Genomic DNA, 17205 nt, shown 5'->3' with positions numbered 1-17205 from the left:
ACAGTCAATTATCAGTATTTCGGCTTTAGATTATCAACCAACCTTGTGAGAATCTGTCCATGCGCTATAATAACTAGATGCGCCAAAGTCTGTTCTGTCTGTCTGTTCTGTCTGTCTGTTCTGGAGCTGAGAGAAAGTTACTTCCAGTACCCACTACTTGTATGTACTGTGTAGGTTGGTGTTCATTTGCCGTCTGGTGCCTTGATGAGAGATGCCATTGGCTTTGCCGGCTCACATGTATACCTTAGCTCACGTGTACCTAGTTGGCCCCCGCTGAAAAACTGCAGAGAGTCAGCTAGGAGCTCCTCTGCTCATGCGACCCTATGGATTGAAGTGGATCGTTCGATGCATTGGATGTAGTAGTCTGTTCAAACATGTTCACCATGGATCAATTTAGTGCACCAGCATGTGCTGACCGTATGCTTACCAAACTGTGTGTGTGTGTGTTTTAGCTTTCTTGATTGTACTTTTTCCACTGATCTTTCCTATCAGGTGCCCACTCTGTCCGAGTTCTACACGTGTAGCCTACAGAATGTGCAGTACAATGTCAACCTGACGGTGGACGGCAACCTGATGGTCCCTAGCTCCGTGGTGCGGCCCGGCACGCTCTACTTCATCAACCAGGACGTTACGCTGACGCAGCCGCAGTGCCCGCGCGGCCTGCGCGCCATGGTGAACGTCAGCGAAGGCTGCTACACGCCCAACGAGCCCAGCGGCAGGATCTGCGCCGGCCGGGGGCCCTGCGTCGCTACCGGCAACTCGGCGGAACCGTTCGCATGCGAGTGTCCGGCCGGCTACTTTGGACCGAGGTGTGTGGAAATTAACGAGTGTTTCAACCAGCCATGTGTCAACGGCGGGACGTGTGTTGATCGCAGCTGCGACTATGAGTGTGTGTGCCAACAAGGTATGTGATTGTGTCAAGGTACAATAGTGCAGAAAAGCTGCATGCAGAGTTGCCCCTGGTTCGATGAACCGAGGTGCTCTTAACATACTCAGGCATCTGAAATGTACAGTACCTGCAGTTGTGCTTTTGGTTGGTGTTGCTTTGTAGAAAGTTAGTCCGGTACTAATGTCTAGACTACTGAAGGATTCTCTGAATCTTTGTGCCATAACACAGAGAAAATACAGAATGTGTAGTGCGCCAAAGTTAGCGTATGTACAAACATGTAATAATTACAACGCGCAATAAAAGGAGTACAAATATCCAGCAAAGGACGCGAATTGTGTACGGTAAAGGAAGACACGTGCATGCATGAGTACCCTAGCAAAAGTGGACAAACCTAACGTATCCACGTGGTACTAATCGAGTACCGTACGGTACAGTCATTATTTATGCAAAACAATATCACAGGACATACTAGCATAAAAGAATGCAAATAATTTAATTTCAAAACACACGGAAAATCTCCGTAAAACAAATCGTTAAAACCGAAGGCTTATCGCAAATCACTACAAGGCCAAAAAGGAAGGGATAAATCGTGGGTTTTGATAAAAAAAATCGATACTGGCTTCCTGGGCAAATTGTAAACGATGGGAAAAGGCCAGAAACCTGGCCGAAATTCTAATTCCTTAACGGCTGGTCCAATTGTTTCGAAACCTTCACAGAACAATTTGTCGTGCCCTAACAAGCCCTTCTATGCATTTTGTTGTCCGAATTTTCCTTATCTTCATACTTTTGAAGGCCAAAACCTAATTGCTAATCTTTTTGAAACGGGCTATAAGTTTCAGATTCAACCTCAACTGACAAGTCACTCCGAACTGCTGCACTTGTCCCCTGGCCTGCTCAGCATGTTTCCCGCCAGCCAGCGCAGGCACGTGACAGGAGTTTGGCAAGCCGTCTATTGATGCAGGAGCCAGTCAACCATGACTGGAGCTGGAACCAACATGGCTGACATCATGTGACCCATAGATGCAGGGTATTGACTGGAGTTGTAACCAACATGGCTGCCCTGTATGGTCATATATGATGGATGTGAAACCACTCTATAACCAGGGCATTTTATACTGATTTTTCACTGTCACCGGGTCCGTGTCCATGTACCTGTGCTCATAGGTTACAGTGGACGTAACTGTGAGGTGAATGCCACGGCGTGTCCTTGCCAAAGCGGCGGAGTTTGCATGCTCAGCGCCAACTTCCAGTTCCTGGGTTGCATCTGCCCGCCTGGCTATTCGGGAACATTGTGTGAAGAGCGGGTAAGCTATAAGTACATGTACATGTACATGTGCATGTGTGTGCCGGTGTGCAGGGTTGCAGCATTATTGGTGTACTAGCTGTGCTAGTACTTGTTAGCAACAATCCGAACTAGCGCACACACTGCACTGCATTGCTTTGTACTGCATTCAAGACTGACGTCATGCGCTTTGTTTTGCTGCGTAATCACAAATGGCACCAGCCCATTTTTGCGGAAAAGAAAAACAAATCTTGCTTGCCCTGTTGTGCTCTTCCAGACAACGGATCGTGCTTCAGCAGTGTTTCTTTTCCTTTCGTAGCTTTGCTGCCAGCCCGAGTGTCACCTCGACACTGTATTTCTTCAGTACGTCTGACCTTACTGTCGACACTGTCAAGGCAATGCCTTGCCAAGCCCTCCGCGGCGAGCCTTCTCAGCGCGGCTTGAATCCGAAAGGAAACTTAGTAAAAGCATTTTACAGGACCGTTTGCTGGCACAACTAGCCCTTGGTAGTGAGGTCTGCTCCGGCCAGGAGAACCAGCAACATGACAGTGCGGACACGGCTCGCGAGCCCAGAAGCCCGACGTGCACCAATGCCTCCTCCGCCAGCTCAGGCGACGCGGGCTCAACGGATCTCTGCGCTCCCGTACGGGACGAGGTGTAGTCGGCTTTGTCGGCCGCCATCTTATTATTATCGGAGAGCATTGCGCCGCTCCTCACCCAAGGCCAAGGCAATGCGGCAGCTGCCGCCACTACGCCAGGCCAAGCTCCTGTAACCCACCCGATCAGCCACCTGCACCAGCTGTGCCCAAGGCTGTGCAAGAACGTATCTTGCGAGGGGAGTTCGTAGATTTTTCAAGTTTGTTGCCTGAAATTCTTGCACACTTCCGGCCCAACACTGTGATTCCGGCTGGTGCACAGCCCGAATGGCGATAGCCAGCTAAATATCGTTGAGTCGGATGACGCGAAGCAGGTGCGTCGCAAGGTTCACGATAATTACACATGTAGCTACCCGGCTCGAGGCATGGACCACATACATGTCTGTTATCACGGCTGCTGCCCTACACCGCACTGCTGAACTGATTGCGTACCAGCAGTTGATCCTGACCGCTAACTGCCAGTTCTTCCCAAGCGCGTGGCTAGAGTACGACCGCCAGCTGCGGATGCTCGTGGCCCAGTAACCAGGCACGAAGAGGTTGGACACCATCGACGTGAACCTATGGCAGATAGCTGTCACAGGCCATGCACACCCAAAATGCGCTCAATGTAAGACGGTCCATCCAGGGGCGGTTTGTGTCCTTTTCGTCCCGAAGCCAGCAGCATTTACCTCCAGTGGTCGCAACCATACCAGCGACGGCCAAGAAATCTGCCGCAACTTCAATGGAGGTCGCTGTTCTTCGTCGTCGTGCCGCTTCTCCCACACCTGCAGCCAGTGTGGCAAGGACCACCCATGCATCATGTGCAACCAGCAGCAGCGCGGAGCCAATCGGCCACCCCGCCGCTCCTAGCAGAATGGCTACTGAATCGCTTGACCCGGTACGTAGCTTCTTTCCTATACACTCTGCAGACACCACACTGCTAGCTGACCACTCTGCCCGCCTGTTACGTAACCACTCAGATCAATCATGTGTTGCGTATGTTCTCCATGGCCTGCGCCGTGGCTTTACTCTTGGATCTGCCGGCCAACACGACATTTGGTTTTCTCTAATAATCTACCATTGGCTTTCACTCACTCGGCATTTATATCCGAGCAATTAGCTGCTTCCTGCGCCCGCAGCGAGACCACGGGCCCATTTCCGTCACCTCCATTTCAGTTCATGCGCCGCTCTGGTATTGGTGCCATCCCCAAAAAGAACGGCAAGCCGCGAATGATCCACCATCTGTCTAGTCCGGAAGGCACCGGCGCGAACGACAGCATTCCTGCCGAGCCGCTCTCTCTGCACTACGCGAGCATTGACAACGCGATCAACATCATCATGTCATGCCCACAGCCTGTGTATTTGTCCAAGCTCGATGTACGCAGTGCATTTCGGCAGATCCCAGTCCGCCGTCAGGACTTCGCTGGGAAGGCTCCTACTACTACGAGCGCTTTCTGCCTTTCGGCCTCCGCTCCAGCCCAGCCGTCTTTGACTCAGTAGCCACAGCAGTCAACTGGATCATGCAGCACGAGTTTGCTATAGATCACCGGTTTCACTACCTCGATGACTTTCTCGATATCTCCACTGGTTTGGCTGCAGCCAACCAGCAACTCACCATCCCCCTCCGGGCGTTCACGTATCTCGGCACTCCTCTTTGCTCCATCCCAGCTCGAAGGGCCATCACCATCATTGACCTTCCTTGGTATTGTCCTAGACTGCGAGCGCCACGAAGCTCGGCTACCAGAGGACAAGCTGTCCGAGATCCGTGCGCCACTCATGGCTACTATCAGCGAGCGCAGCATCGGCCAGCGTCAACTCGAGTCCCTCCTGGGGAAGCTCACTTTTGCTGCCCGAGTCATCGTTCCTGGACACACATTCATGCGTGAACTATGATCAGCGTGCCCTGAACTGTATCTGTGTATGCGAGTGCGGTGCATAAAGCCCACCTTGAGAATGGGTTTGCCGGCCCCTTAGTAGATGCGTGGCTTCTGAAGAGGGCGTTGAAGGGCATCCAGCGATGCCATGGTACGGCTGCACTCACCCCTCGCCTTCCTATAACTATGCCAATCCTACGACACCTGACGGATGCACGCCGGAAAAGTAGTATCCTGAATGGCCATGACAAGCTGCTCTACCAAGCCGCCATGCTGCTTCTTTGGATTTCTTCGGTGCGCTGAATTCACTAATGGCATCACACAGGGCTGTACTAGCTCCCCTGGTGACGGACGCCTGCAACTCTTCCTGCTTTCATCCAAGATGGACCCATTCGGTAAAGGCGTTACTAGTGACATTGGCCCGTCTGTACCGCCGTACTGCCCGGTCCGTGCCATTGTTAGCTACCCATCTGTCACTCGTCGCGAGGGACCGGAGCAACTCTTGTTCGTATTCTCGAACAGACAGCAGCTGACCAGGCAGTCATTCACAGTAACAGTATGGTCTCTTGTCGCTGCGGCCGGTGTACCATCCCAGTCGAACTACTCCGGGCATTCGGTCCACATTGGTGCAGCCACCACCGCTGCTATGGCTAGTGCTCCCGACTCCTTCTTCCGAGTGGCAGGTCAGTGGAAAGAGCGATGCGTGTCTACGCTACATCCAGACTACAACAAGCGCATAGCGCCAGCTATCGTCCCGGCTTGCTGCCATGCCATGGATGCCATGATCCCCAACTCGGGTGAGTAATGAGCTACTGAACTCTAGCTGCGCAATGCTTGCCTGTGCTGACATTAATTGACCCTTGCTGTGCGTCAATAGTGCTTAGCTAACGGAGTGCTGGTTTCATGGGTCCACTCTCACAACTGGTGTTATCTAGCTATTTGCTGCGGCTCTGCCTTGCGCTATATTACATCCATTTAGCATTGCAGCTCTACGTTGAGCTAACAGCAGCTCTACTTTGAGCTAACAGCAGCTCTACTTTGAGCTAACAGCAGCTCTACTTTGAGCTAACCGCAGCTCTACTTTGAGCTAACAGCAGCTCTACTTTGAGCTAACCGCAGCTCTACTTTGAGCTAACAGCAGCTCTACTTTGAGCTAACAGCAGCTCTACCTTGAGCTAACAGCAGCTCTACTTTGAGCTAACAGCAGCTCTACTTTGAGCTAACAGCAGCTCTACTTTGAGCTAATCGCAGCTCTACTTTGAGCTAACAGCAGCTCTACTTTGAGCTAACCGCAGCTCTACTTTGAGCTAACCGCAGCTCTACTTTGAGCTAACAGCAGCTCTACTTTGAGCTAACAGCAGCTCTGCTCTGAGCTAACAGCAGCTCTGCTCTGAGCTAACACCAGCTCTACTTTGAGCTTCAAACCAGTTGTTTCGAAACCAGCACTCCTCAATCCAAAGATGCCTCTTTGTTGACTTGTTTGTGTGAGGGATGGGGCTAATGGTGTACTAGCTGTGCTAGTACTTGTTAGCAACAATCCGAACTAGCGCACACACTGCACTGCATTGCTTTGTACTGCATTCAAGACTGACGTCATGCGCTTTGTTTTGCTGCGTAATCACAAATGGCACCAGCCCATTTTTGCGGAAAAGAAAAACAAATCTTGCTTGCCCTGTTGTGCTCTTCCAGACAACGGATCGTGCTTCAGCAGTGTTTCTTTTCCCACCATCCCTCCCTATCCAACTTATTCACACCATCATAATATTATCGTACCCACTAACCGGGTCCACTCTCACAACTGGTGTTATCTAGCTATTTGCTGCGGCTCTGCCTTGCGCTATATTACATCCATTTAGCATTGCAGCTCTACGTTGAGCTAACAGCAGCTCTACTTTGAGCTAACAGCAGCTCTACTTTGAGCTAACAGCAGCTCTACTTTGAGCTAACCGCAGCTCTACTTTGAGCTAACAGCAGCTCTACTTTGAGCTAACCGCAGCTCTACTTTGAGCTAACAGCAGCTCTACTTTGAGCTAACAGCAGCTCTACCTTGAGCTAACAGCAGCTCTACTTTGAGCTAACAGCAGCTCTACTTTGAGCTAACAGCAGCTCTACTTTGAGCTAATCGCAGCTCTACTTTGAGCTAACAGCAGCTCTACTTTGAGCTAACCGCAGCTCTACTTTGAGCTAACCGCAGCTCTACTTTGAGCTAACAGCAGCTCTACTTTGAGCTAACAGCAGCTCTGCTCTGAGCTAACAGCAGCTCTGCTCTGAGCTAACACCAGCTCTACTTTGAGCTTCAAACCAGTTGTTTCGAAACCAGCACTCCTCAATCCAAAGATGCCTCTTTGTTAACTTGTTTGTGTGAGGGATGGGGCTAACGGGTTTTAATGTGCTGTTCACATATTAGAACGTACTAGCATGGGCTTGACCTACAGTTGCGCTCACTGAAATCCGACCCAAAGTGCAAAGCTGGCGCCCTGGACCAGTTCCGATGACATCATTGTGGGTGTACATGTGTACGTCCAGCCGCATTCATTCCACTGCCAGGGCGTCACCGGCCGTGGAAGTTGAGGGTGCCAGTTTTGCACGTTGGGTCGGATTTCAGTGAGCGCAACTGTACTATTGACTATTGCAGTACAACGTGCGAAGGTCTTTACCAAGCTTTACCATGCTATTGGAGCCTTCACTTGGCTCTACCAACCCTTAGGATCTGTCAACAGTGACCTGGCATGATAGCTCCCGTGAAGAGTTGCATGCCGGCACTGGTGACATGGCTGTACTGCGGTAACCAATTATTCCCACCTGTCATGTACATGTAGTATGTATAGTGCAATAGACTCGGCGACATATCAATCACAGTGTTACATCGGGATGGAAGCATTAGGGGTAGGTTAGAGCAGGTTCAATGTGATGTAAGACAATCTGACTGTGTATGAAGGCAACACAACCAGGTGTGATGGCTGTACACTGTATGTTCTATACTGTATGATGTCTGTAGGTCACATCCCTACCGCCACCACCACCTCCGCCATCGTTCATCCCGCCTCCACCAGTGCCTCTCTTCCCAGCCCTCATCGCTATTCCGCCGCCTCCCTTCCCTCCGCCACCGCCACCGCCTCCGGATGTATTCAACTCCACAACTCCACCACCACCCACCACTACACCACCGCCACCCACGACTACACCACGTGAGTTGATCCACCAGCTCTGCCGCGCGCAAACACAGACTGAGAAACCGGCCATTAATTGGCACAACGCAACAAAATCAAAAGTTTTATTATACTCAATCGAGAAGGACATTTTGCCCTTTCTCATCGTTGGAGATTCCAAGAGAGTCAACACAAGGTGCCATCCTGCTAGCGATATTAGAGTCACTCGGATCAATGCTAAGCTTTAACAGTAAACTATAACGCCGCACTGGATTACCTTGTCCCCCGGTATCCAGACTGGGGACTATCGCGGAATGCATCAAACAACATATTAATTTTATGACAGGCTAGCAAGGAAGCCACTTGCCAACCATAGCCCTGGCTAGTCGATAACGACAGTGTCGTTGTGCTGGGGTACGGCCAGCATACGTGCCTGGCTATTGCGGCGACGGCCTTGGAGTTATCAACCCGGCTCACCATCCTACACAGTACAAACCATGCTTTTTTTGGCTCCGTTGGCATTGACTTCGTTCAGACTCTCTACTGCATACGCTCTCCGGCCGATCTCAATTACTACACCAGCAACACGACTCCAAGTTGTACATACTAGTAATTCATACATGTATGTATTCTGATGACTCGGAATGGGTAAACAGTGTTTGTAAAAAGAAGACTTGCCAGAGTAAAATTGGTGACTTTCTTGCTTTGTCATTCACTTGTTGTAGCCTAATTCTCTATCTAAATCTCAACTATGACTGCATGCCAACTGACTTGGGTGTATATCATTCTATCGTGTTGCCTGGCTTCTCAGCGAGCATCGGTCCAACGACACTGCCGTTCCCAGGGTGTGCGGCTGTCAACCCGTGTCTGAACCAAGGCGAGTGTATCGACTACCCGGACAACGCACAGGGATTTATCTGCCGCTGCTCACCTATCTACTTTGGCGAACTGTGTGAAAACCGTAAGTCACAAGTCACACATGCAAGATTGATTTTCGAGTGATGGAAGAGTCTCATGCCAGCTTCAATCTACTTGTAGCAATAAGCTGGATGCATGCCATTATCGCGTGGGCTTTGGTGACGAGTTGCGTGTGGATGTGTATGTGTTGGGGGGGGGGGGGGAGCGTAGGGTAGGGAGGCGGTAGAGCTGTATGTGCGTATGTACTTGTGTGGACGTAATTACTTGTATACAGTTTCTCATTGCACTTGCACATTTATGTGTATATGTGCTGTATGTGTGTTCAGTGTTGGATACGCCACAGTTCAACAGGACGTCAAGTCTGGTGCTTGGAGGCTTCTTAGAGACCAGAACAAGCTTCGCTATCGAATTCTTGTTCAGATCAAGAGAACTTGATGGTCTTCTTTTCTACACTGGCCAGCCAAATCTGGGTAAGACAATCACACTGCATGGCGGGAAGGTTTTATATGTGACAGTTGTACCATAATACTGGATAGTGCATGTGTGTGTGTGTGTGTGTGTGTGTGTGTGTGTGTGTGTGTGTGTGTGTGCGTGTGTGTGTGTGCATGTGTGTGTGTGTGTGTGCATGTGTGTGTGTGTGTGTGTGTGTGTGTGTGTGTGTGTGCGTGTGTGTGTGTGCATGTGTGTGTGTGTGTGTGTGTGTGTGTGTGTGTGTGTGTGTGTGTGTGCGTGTGTGTGCGTGTGTGCGTGTGTACGTGCGTGTGTACGTGCTTGCGTGTGCTTGTGTGCGCTTGTGCATAGGTGTGTTGCCCGAAAAGCCCATGCTTGTAGGAAGGTTGCAATGAGGATGTGGAGATTGCAACTGACAGTTACTCAGTAACAGTGCCGTACTAAAATAATGCGAACACTAGTGGACCGGAGCAGTTTTTCCTTTCGCCCAAAGTATTTTTCTCAAGTTACGGAAGCTCCACCGCAACCACTTCATTACACTGAACACCCGGCACAAACCATCCTCAAAGCAAGTCACGGGTCTCTTCCCGGCACAAACCATCCTCAAAGCAAGTCACGGGTCTCTTCGCTACAAACTAGTAATCTTGTGCTCAAACTTTCGGCCAGCAGGTATCATCAGGATTGAGGAGAAAAGCAAGTGAGGTGGGCTTTACTCTTCTCGAACCCCCCCCCCCCCCCCCCCCCCAAGTCACTTTATAACAGAACTGCACCCACACTGTACAAACAACCCACCATACACCAAAGTGGTGTACAACACCACTTGTAATTGCAGGACTGCACCGCTCATATACAAAAGGGAGTTGCACAGTGAGATTCAATTCGTTCTAACCGACTTAGAACAACTGAAGTTTGTTCTGCAGTGTCAATTGTGTTCAAGTGCGGACAATGAAAATGCTAAATCGCAAAGTTCATAACATGTGAATTCGATACATCGAGTTGATTATGTTGGAATTTTGAAATGATTGCTAAGCACCCATTTGATGTGCTCTGTATTTTGAAAGACGTGTTTCACTAAAGGCAAGTATCCAGTGAAGAATCAATCTTTGCTGTTACAAATTCTTCGTTTTTCTGCCGTAAAATTTTTCCAGATTCTTACGTCTATGCTCATCTGGAGAATGGCTTGGTTGTGGTGCGTGTCAACCTGGGCAATGGTGAAGCAGTGATCCGACCTACCCAGCATATCTATACACAGCCACTGTGGAAGCGCTTGTTTGTTACGTAAGCCGATAGCTGGTAGCTGGCTGTTCTGTACAGTACACTGACTGCTCGTGCACTTGGTGTATGACTGCAATTGCTTGTGTCCACATGGTGCCGGACATTCAGCATTGTGGTGTTGGTGCCACAGGTAATGGGAGACAGAGCATAGCTGTTTCAGATGAAAATGAAATCATGTACAGTTTCAAGTTATAGCTGGTAGCACGTTCACTCGGTGCATGACTGCGATTGCTTGTGTCCACAGGGTGACATTCAGCATTGTGCTAGTCCAGTTTGGCGACGAACAGCTGCAGCCAGTCTTCGCGCCCGGCTCTGGACAGTTCCTGCAGACCGATGGGCGCGTGTACATTGGTAGTCTTGCCAACCAGACTGTCCCCAACTCGCAGTTCTATGCCAGGACCGGCTACAGCGGGTGCATAGCTAACATATCGGTAAGGAAGCAGATTGGCTCGGCGTTGCAAGATAGCAGGCCGCGAAGGCTTGAAGCTGTGCAAAACAGGTCATCGCATATGCATTGTATAAGTACATGGAGTGGATAACAGGGCTTGTTTTGCATTGAGTAACGGACAGTTTGTAGTTTGTTTGTACTGATATTTTGAATGGCAATTTTGTATGCGCCTTGATCCTTGGGGGTGATGGCGTTCCTACGGACGTGTCAATCTTACGCGAATGGTGATTTTTTTTGTATGGCAAGCACCACTAAACCGGAACTCAGCATACCGCTATGCCGTGGCTTGCCCGCTCCGTACGAAGCATCTCAAATGATGACGTAATCGCGTTCAAGCGATGACATAATTGCCTTTTCATGGTGGTTTGAAATCGGAACAATGTCTTCAAGTGTATAGGCTCAGCATGCATCCTTGATGTGATCCGGGCGTGTATCGAATACTGACAAATAGTCAGAAGCATGACTATGGAATGCTCTGATTGCACAACTAGTGCATGGAGTGTCTGCACATCCCGTGATGCTTTCAATGCTCTGAATTTTGCTTCTACTTTTCAATCAACCTGGGCAATGTGCAGGCTAGGCTTTTGGTAGTCGCACGTGGAATGCCGTCAAGTCCTTAGGTACTGTAAACCGTGAAATTATTGCGATGGTCTAATTTCTGCGAAATTCGCGACCGCGTGGAAATCGCGAAATTTAGACAGCGCGAAAAGGAGATCCATAAAAGGTTTAGCATGAATGCCACAGTAGCAAATTCTGCAATCGCAAAATTAAAACCTCGCAAACCTGTCCGGATTCTGAAAACGCGAACTAAAAACGCCGCGAAAATTTCACGCTTTACAGTATCCGCGAGCATGCAGACCACAACAGCAAGCTGTGCATTTGCCCATATTTCCTGGGGATGCTTTTTATCAGGTATAAGAGGGAGTTGTCAAATATCAACAGTCCCGAGAAGAAACAAGGCAAAGTTACTGGGCTATAATGGATATGCTTTTTATGCTGTTTGTATAATGCTGTTTGTCACGTTGTATTCAGATTGACACACAGCCTGTGGACATCCTGCCGTTGGTCAGTGCTGGCACAAACATCTCGCCCTGTATTGGCCTGCCCTGCCAGAACCTACCATGTCAGAACAGTGCAACTTGTCAGCCCATCGGACCAACCGAAGAGGTATGCTCGATTGCAACGATTGCAATGCTGTCCTCTTCCCACTGTCACTCTGTCTTTCTCTCTGTCTGCCTATTCCTCTTTACTTCACCTCTGCCGCATTCCGTGCCAGAAATTGTAACGGCACAGCCATCACTGTAGTAACGGCACAGCTATCACTGTAATAGCAATGGCACTGAGTGTTATGCATCACCTTGCCTGATACATGTATAGACCAAATTGCAATACAACGGATGCCACTGATCCAGATTGCTATCCTTACGAGTACATGCTGACTGACATTCATGCCACTGATACAGTCAGACCTCCCTTATCTGGTCCTCTTTTATCCGGATCCCTTGCCATCCGGACGAAAATTGTTGGTCACCGATTTGCAGCATATGTCATGCATACATACAGTAGGTGCGTTTGATTATCCGGTTCCCTCGCCTATCCGGATATTTATATATATAGGCATGCTGTCATCATGCCACTGATCCAGCTTACATATACATGCTGAGTGACTGCCATCATGCCACTGATCCAGATTACTAATATACTTACATGCCGCTGACTGTGCTTTGGCAGGAGTTCAACTGTACATGTCTGCCCGGTTTCATCGGTCGTATCTGCGCTGACGACGTGGATCCGTGCGCCCGGCGAACGTGCTTGAACAACGGCCGCTGCTTCAACAACGTCATCAGTCCCATCAACATTCAGCCATTCTGCCGTTGTGAACTGGGCTATGCCGGACCAGATTGTGGAATGCGTGAGTTGTCAGTTCCAGACAAGACAAACTGTTCAAAAATGGACACAGTAGAGTTAGTGTTCGAATGATAGTGGTGATATTGGTGATATTGGTGATATTGGTGGCAATGTAAGAACAATGGCTGCTACCTACATAGAAAAAGCGAGAGTAATGAAACATTTGTTTCATTTATTGTTCTTGTGAATGTGTTGTGAGGCTGAGCATTGGCAGTTTAGGAACAAGACCTGTTCTGCTCAATTTTGATTATTTTCTTACTATGCACTTACGCGTCAGTGTCAGTGTCACTGGTGGTAAACCATCCACGAATTCTGCACGTGCAGAATGGACTTGTGGACTGGGCACGAAGCATTCTGCTGCTCAACACTAAGATAAAAGTTGATTGCGGAGACTGATGAACTTTGGATTCTAGTGCAAGCTCGAGGTGGACTGTAAGCAATCTGCATTTGAATGAGGGCGTGAGCTTCCAATGCCTAGAGGTACCTGGGTGCAAGGTATTGTGGTACATTGAAAACTGTGCTTGCTATTGGCCATCTCGTCATACTATTCTGGAAGATCATCTTTTCTGATCTAATCCCTACTCCACTTCCCTACATTGTTGTAACGGGTATTTCTAATGTTATCGCGGCAAGACTTCGACGATGCCGTGTTACATAATCTTCCTCAGTTGAATCAGAGAAACAGGGAGCGGCGTCCCGGGGACATGGAGGAACTCACATTATTTTCTCCCTGTTGATCTCAGGCATACCGATCGACGTCAAGGAGTTCTTCGGCGATCGTTTCTACGGCAACTCGTTCATCCAGTATTCCTATGTATCGGCGAGGGTAAGTCGGTGGAGCAGGCCCGTGTTGTGTGCAATGTCAACCATACCAGGAACTCTAGTGCATCTGAATCTGGTTTGCTGCTGGAGATGCACCAGTGTTCAAACAGATTAAACCTTCAAGCATTAACTCCTCTCGGGGGGGGGTTGTTGCTTATTGTCAATGAATCTTGGATGTAACTTACCTTGATACAACATCATACTGTTGGCCACATGATCTTCGCTACGTTTCACTTGTCTCAAAGCTCCGTAGTTAGCTTTGAGCACGCACCCAATTGAATCTTCAGGCAGCTAGCACTGTGCACATACATAGATACGTACACCTTAGTTGAGTGCAGGCAATCTCTGCCATTTAGTTTGTCAGTGTACTCATGATAGGCAGCGGTTCTTTCAGCCAAGTGCAGAACCCGTGAGCCAATGTCCACCTATGCTCTTCTCCTGCAGGTCCAGAGCCAGTTCAAGTTCGAGTTCAATATCCGTCCAACAACTGAGCTGGAATCCGGGGTCATTGCGTACTCATCTGTCGGCGGACCTGTCAACGACCTGCTGGCCATTTACATGACGAACGGTATACTGAACGTCGCCTTGGACTTTGGAATCAACCTTGCCATCGGTAAGACATGGTCCAGTGTCCTGATCCCCATCCACACAAGCATTCATCAAGCACCAGTAGGTTGGGGGGGGGGGAGCCTTGAACAAGAGCATGCGCAGTGTGATCTTGCTACTGTGGTAGCTGCGTACCCAGCGTGAAACACTCAGCCGCCGCAATGTACCACTACTACCCAACCACACACACAACAAGGTCACCGTAACCAAGAGGACGTTTATTGTAGCGAAGAACAAGAAGAAGGACAGAGGCAGATGATTGGTTCAGCCATGAAACTCTGAGTCAGAACAGAATTTGCCCAAGGTTTTCATTGTGTGCCTTTGTGAACAAGAAGAAGGAGAAACGAGAAGTGTCCCGGCAGCCACGGACACATTCTATTCTAGGCCAGCCAAACTAAGGAGTGCAACCGCAATAGCACCAGCGATACTATGTCAGGTCCTACGGTTGCCATCAGTGGGAATAGTACGGGCGTCGTGTGCATGGTATACCGTAACAATGATGACAGGTGAATAGTATGTTGCACCGTCATCAGGGGAAAGGCAAGATGGTGGTGAAGTGGAGCAATACATTATACCTCAAGTACATAATTAAAATAGAAGAAATGATTAGAAATCACATGGAAACGAGGTATGAAGCAACTATCCCCGACTGTAACAAGATATTTTAATTCTAATTTTGATTATATTTACTGGCTCACTGGTATCCGAGTCAAGTACATAGGAGAGTACATAGGATAAGCGGTGTTAGGACAGCCCTGCATGCACTGGATAGGAGGCGAGTGTGCATGATGTTAGGAGGCGCAGACAACCGTATAACATGCATCTGGTCATGAATAGCAAAAGTCACAGTTTCAGCATTGCCGGATAGCAGACATCTTCCCCGGCTTCGCAAAACACACGTCATCGTCTCTTTTGCAAAGGTGGAGTAACTTCGAATAAGCACTGTACAGAGATTCCGCATAGTGCAAGCCACGACATATGAAATGAACAACTATTTCCGTACGGGGATGGAGGGGAAAGAAGGGAAGCGGAAACCTGCGTATGATATCTCACTAGCACCTTCGTTTTAGGAACTGTAATTATAGTACTTCTAGTGCCACATTCTTATAATAGAGTTCACAGCACCTTCTCTAACAGTTAAGAACATGAAATATGAGAACCGTGCAGGTGGTCTACGATTCCTTCTCCGCCGCGTCAGGGCATGAGGTGTTTGTGGCAGCTGAACTGCTGGTGGTGGCTGGGGAACAGGAGCAGTCAATTGTGCTATAACGGGAGACTCACCGCCATAGGTCTCACCATTGTCGCACTCGTCCCGGTACAGCAGGTCTGTTGCATCGGCTTGGTATGCGTCAGGCTGTCGGACCATAGCGATGTTACTCCCGGAGTCACCCACATCATCGACGTCTTCCGGTGCTGATTGCAGGTGTTGCAGCCGCACTAGACACAGATGACAGCTTGGCCATAACTCCGAACGAACCGCACCAAAGTTTGGCAAACTTGGCCGTAGTTCCAACTGGAATAGCTGGCACCAGCACCCACACCGAATCGCCCACATCAAATGACACTAGCACCGCGCCAGCGTCATGGAGATGTGCTTGATGGCCAAATGTTAAGTCAAGACACATGCTGGGCGCCAAATGTTAACTCGGCTTTAGTCAGTCGGCAGAGCAAGAGAGTACAGTAATGAGTAAAGGTTCTAATGCACATTAAGACAGTTCTCAAGTGATAGTTCGGATCTAATCCGCAGGAAGCTTATCTCTAGGGAACTGATCTGCAGGGAACTAATCTCCAGGCAACTAATCCGCAGCTTGTCCCGCACAAACGCATGTGTTTGTTGCAGGGAAAGTCGCAATTCCTTGACGCATCCTGCAGTTGTCTCGGCCCGAGCCGTCGTGATTTCACGAGACTAGATGCGGCAGGATGAATGGTAGGTAGGCGTACAGAGGCAGAATGAAAGTGCAAATCTTGGGCGCCCGGATCAGAAGTAGAGGAGGGGTGACCCACCGCCACGTGTGTTTGGTGGGCGCCATCCCTGCCGTGGGGACTGGAAGATACCAGGCGCAGGGCGAGTGGACTCTTGATGAAGTACCTGCTCCAGTTTCTCAGTCAGCTGCGACAGAGATGCTGTGAGAGTGGCCAATTGCTCGTCTTGGCTAACTGGGGCAACCAAGGATGCTGTTCGTGACGTGGTGACTCGCACACTCCAGATGTGGCCATCACAGTCTGAAGCAATGGCTGGGCGACCGCGCCCAAACCCGCCCCAACATAAGGGCCCACTAACTTGGTCGATGCATCTGGTGGAAGCTCTACCTCCGACCATACCTTTTCCAGGTGCAATGCCGTTTCTACCGCTCCTTGGACGATTGCCGGTGGGTTCTCCTGTAATCACACCCTTAGGGACACCGGAGAAAGAGATTCGATAAATTGGTATCGCACCACATCATCGTGAACTGCATCTGGCATCATAGGGTAAACCCGAACAACTAGGCGGCGAAGGTCATCAGTGATTCGCAGTAGGTCCTCACCGGCCTTCCATTGCCGCATACGGAATTGGGCCTTGTACTGGTTTGCACCGCAGCAGGTGCAAACCGATTTCCCATGTCAGCGCAGAGATGTTGCCAATTCACTCGTCGAGCAGCAGGCAAGGTAGTGAAGAACCGGCAAGCTGCATCGCGCAGCCTCACCCCAAGAAATTGGGCCCTCTCCGGATCCTGCCATCCATTGACCTCCGCACACTGCATGAAATAGGCCAAGCACTCCTGCCAATCTCCTTCTCCATCAAAGGTCTCTGGCGTAACATCCGGACACGACACTAGTGCTACAGAAGTAGATATATTATTACTACTATGCACAGTACACATGGGTACCTATATAACAAGATTGCATTTACTGCCTGCACTTCATGGCAAGGAAGTGAGGGTGAAACCAACCATGGACAGAGAGCAAAGA

The 17205-nt window shown here is 49.5% G+C and overlaps 1 protein-coding gene across 1 annotated transcript in view; it reads left to right on the top strand.

The window, feature by feature from the left end:
- Positions 1-17205, top strand: part of LOC135822532 (protein eyes shut homolog) — a 53686-nt gene that overhangs the window by 18828 nt on the left and 17653 nt on the right. The window contains exons 12-22 of the mRNA XM_065335321.1: positions 493-904; positions 2054-2193; positions 7679-7868; positions 8641-8790; positions 9074-9217; positions 10346-10475; positions 10717-10903; positions 11953-12087; positions 12652-12832; positions 13572-13654; positions 14095-14263. Coding sequence (XP_065191393.1) covers positions 493-904; positions 2054-2193; positions 7679-7868; positions 8641-8790; positions 9074-9217; positions 10346-10475; positions 10717-10903; positions 11953-12087; positions 12652-12832; positions 13572-13654; positions 14095-14263 — 1921 coding nt within the window. The remainder of the gene's footprint in view (positions 1-492; positions 905-2053; positions 2194-7678; positions 7869-8640; positions 8791-9073; positions 9218-10345; positions 10476-10716; positions 10904-11952; positions 12088-12651; positions 12833-13571; positions 13655-14094; positions 14264-17205) is intronic.

The sequence above is a fragment of the Sycon ciliatum genome, chromosome 8, assembly GCF_964019385.1.
Source record: "Sycon ciliatum chromosome 8, ocSycCili1.1, whole genome shotgun sequence".
Taxonomy (NCBI): domain Eukaryota; kingdom Metazoa; phylum Porifera; class Calcarea; order Leucosolenida; family Sycettidae; genus Sycon; species Sycon ciliatum.
This window is presented reverse-complemented; position numbering and strand designations above follow the sequence as displayed.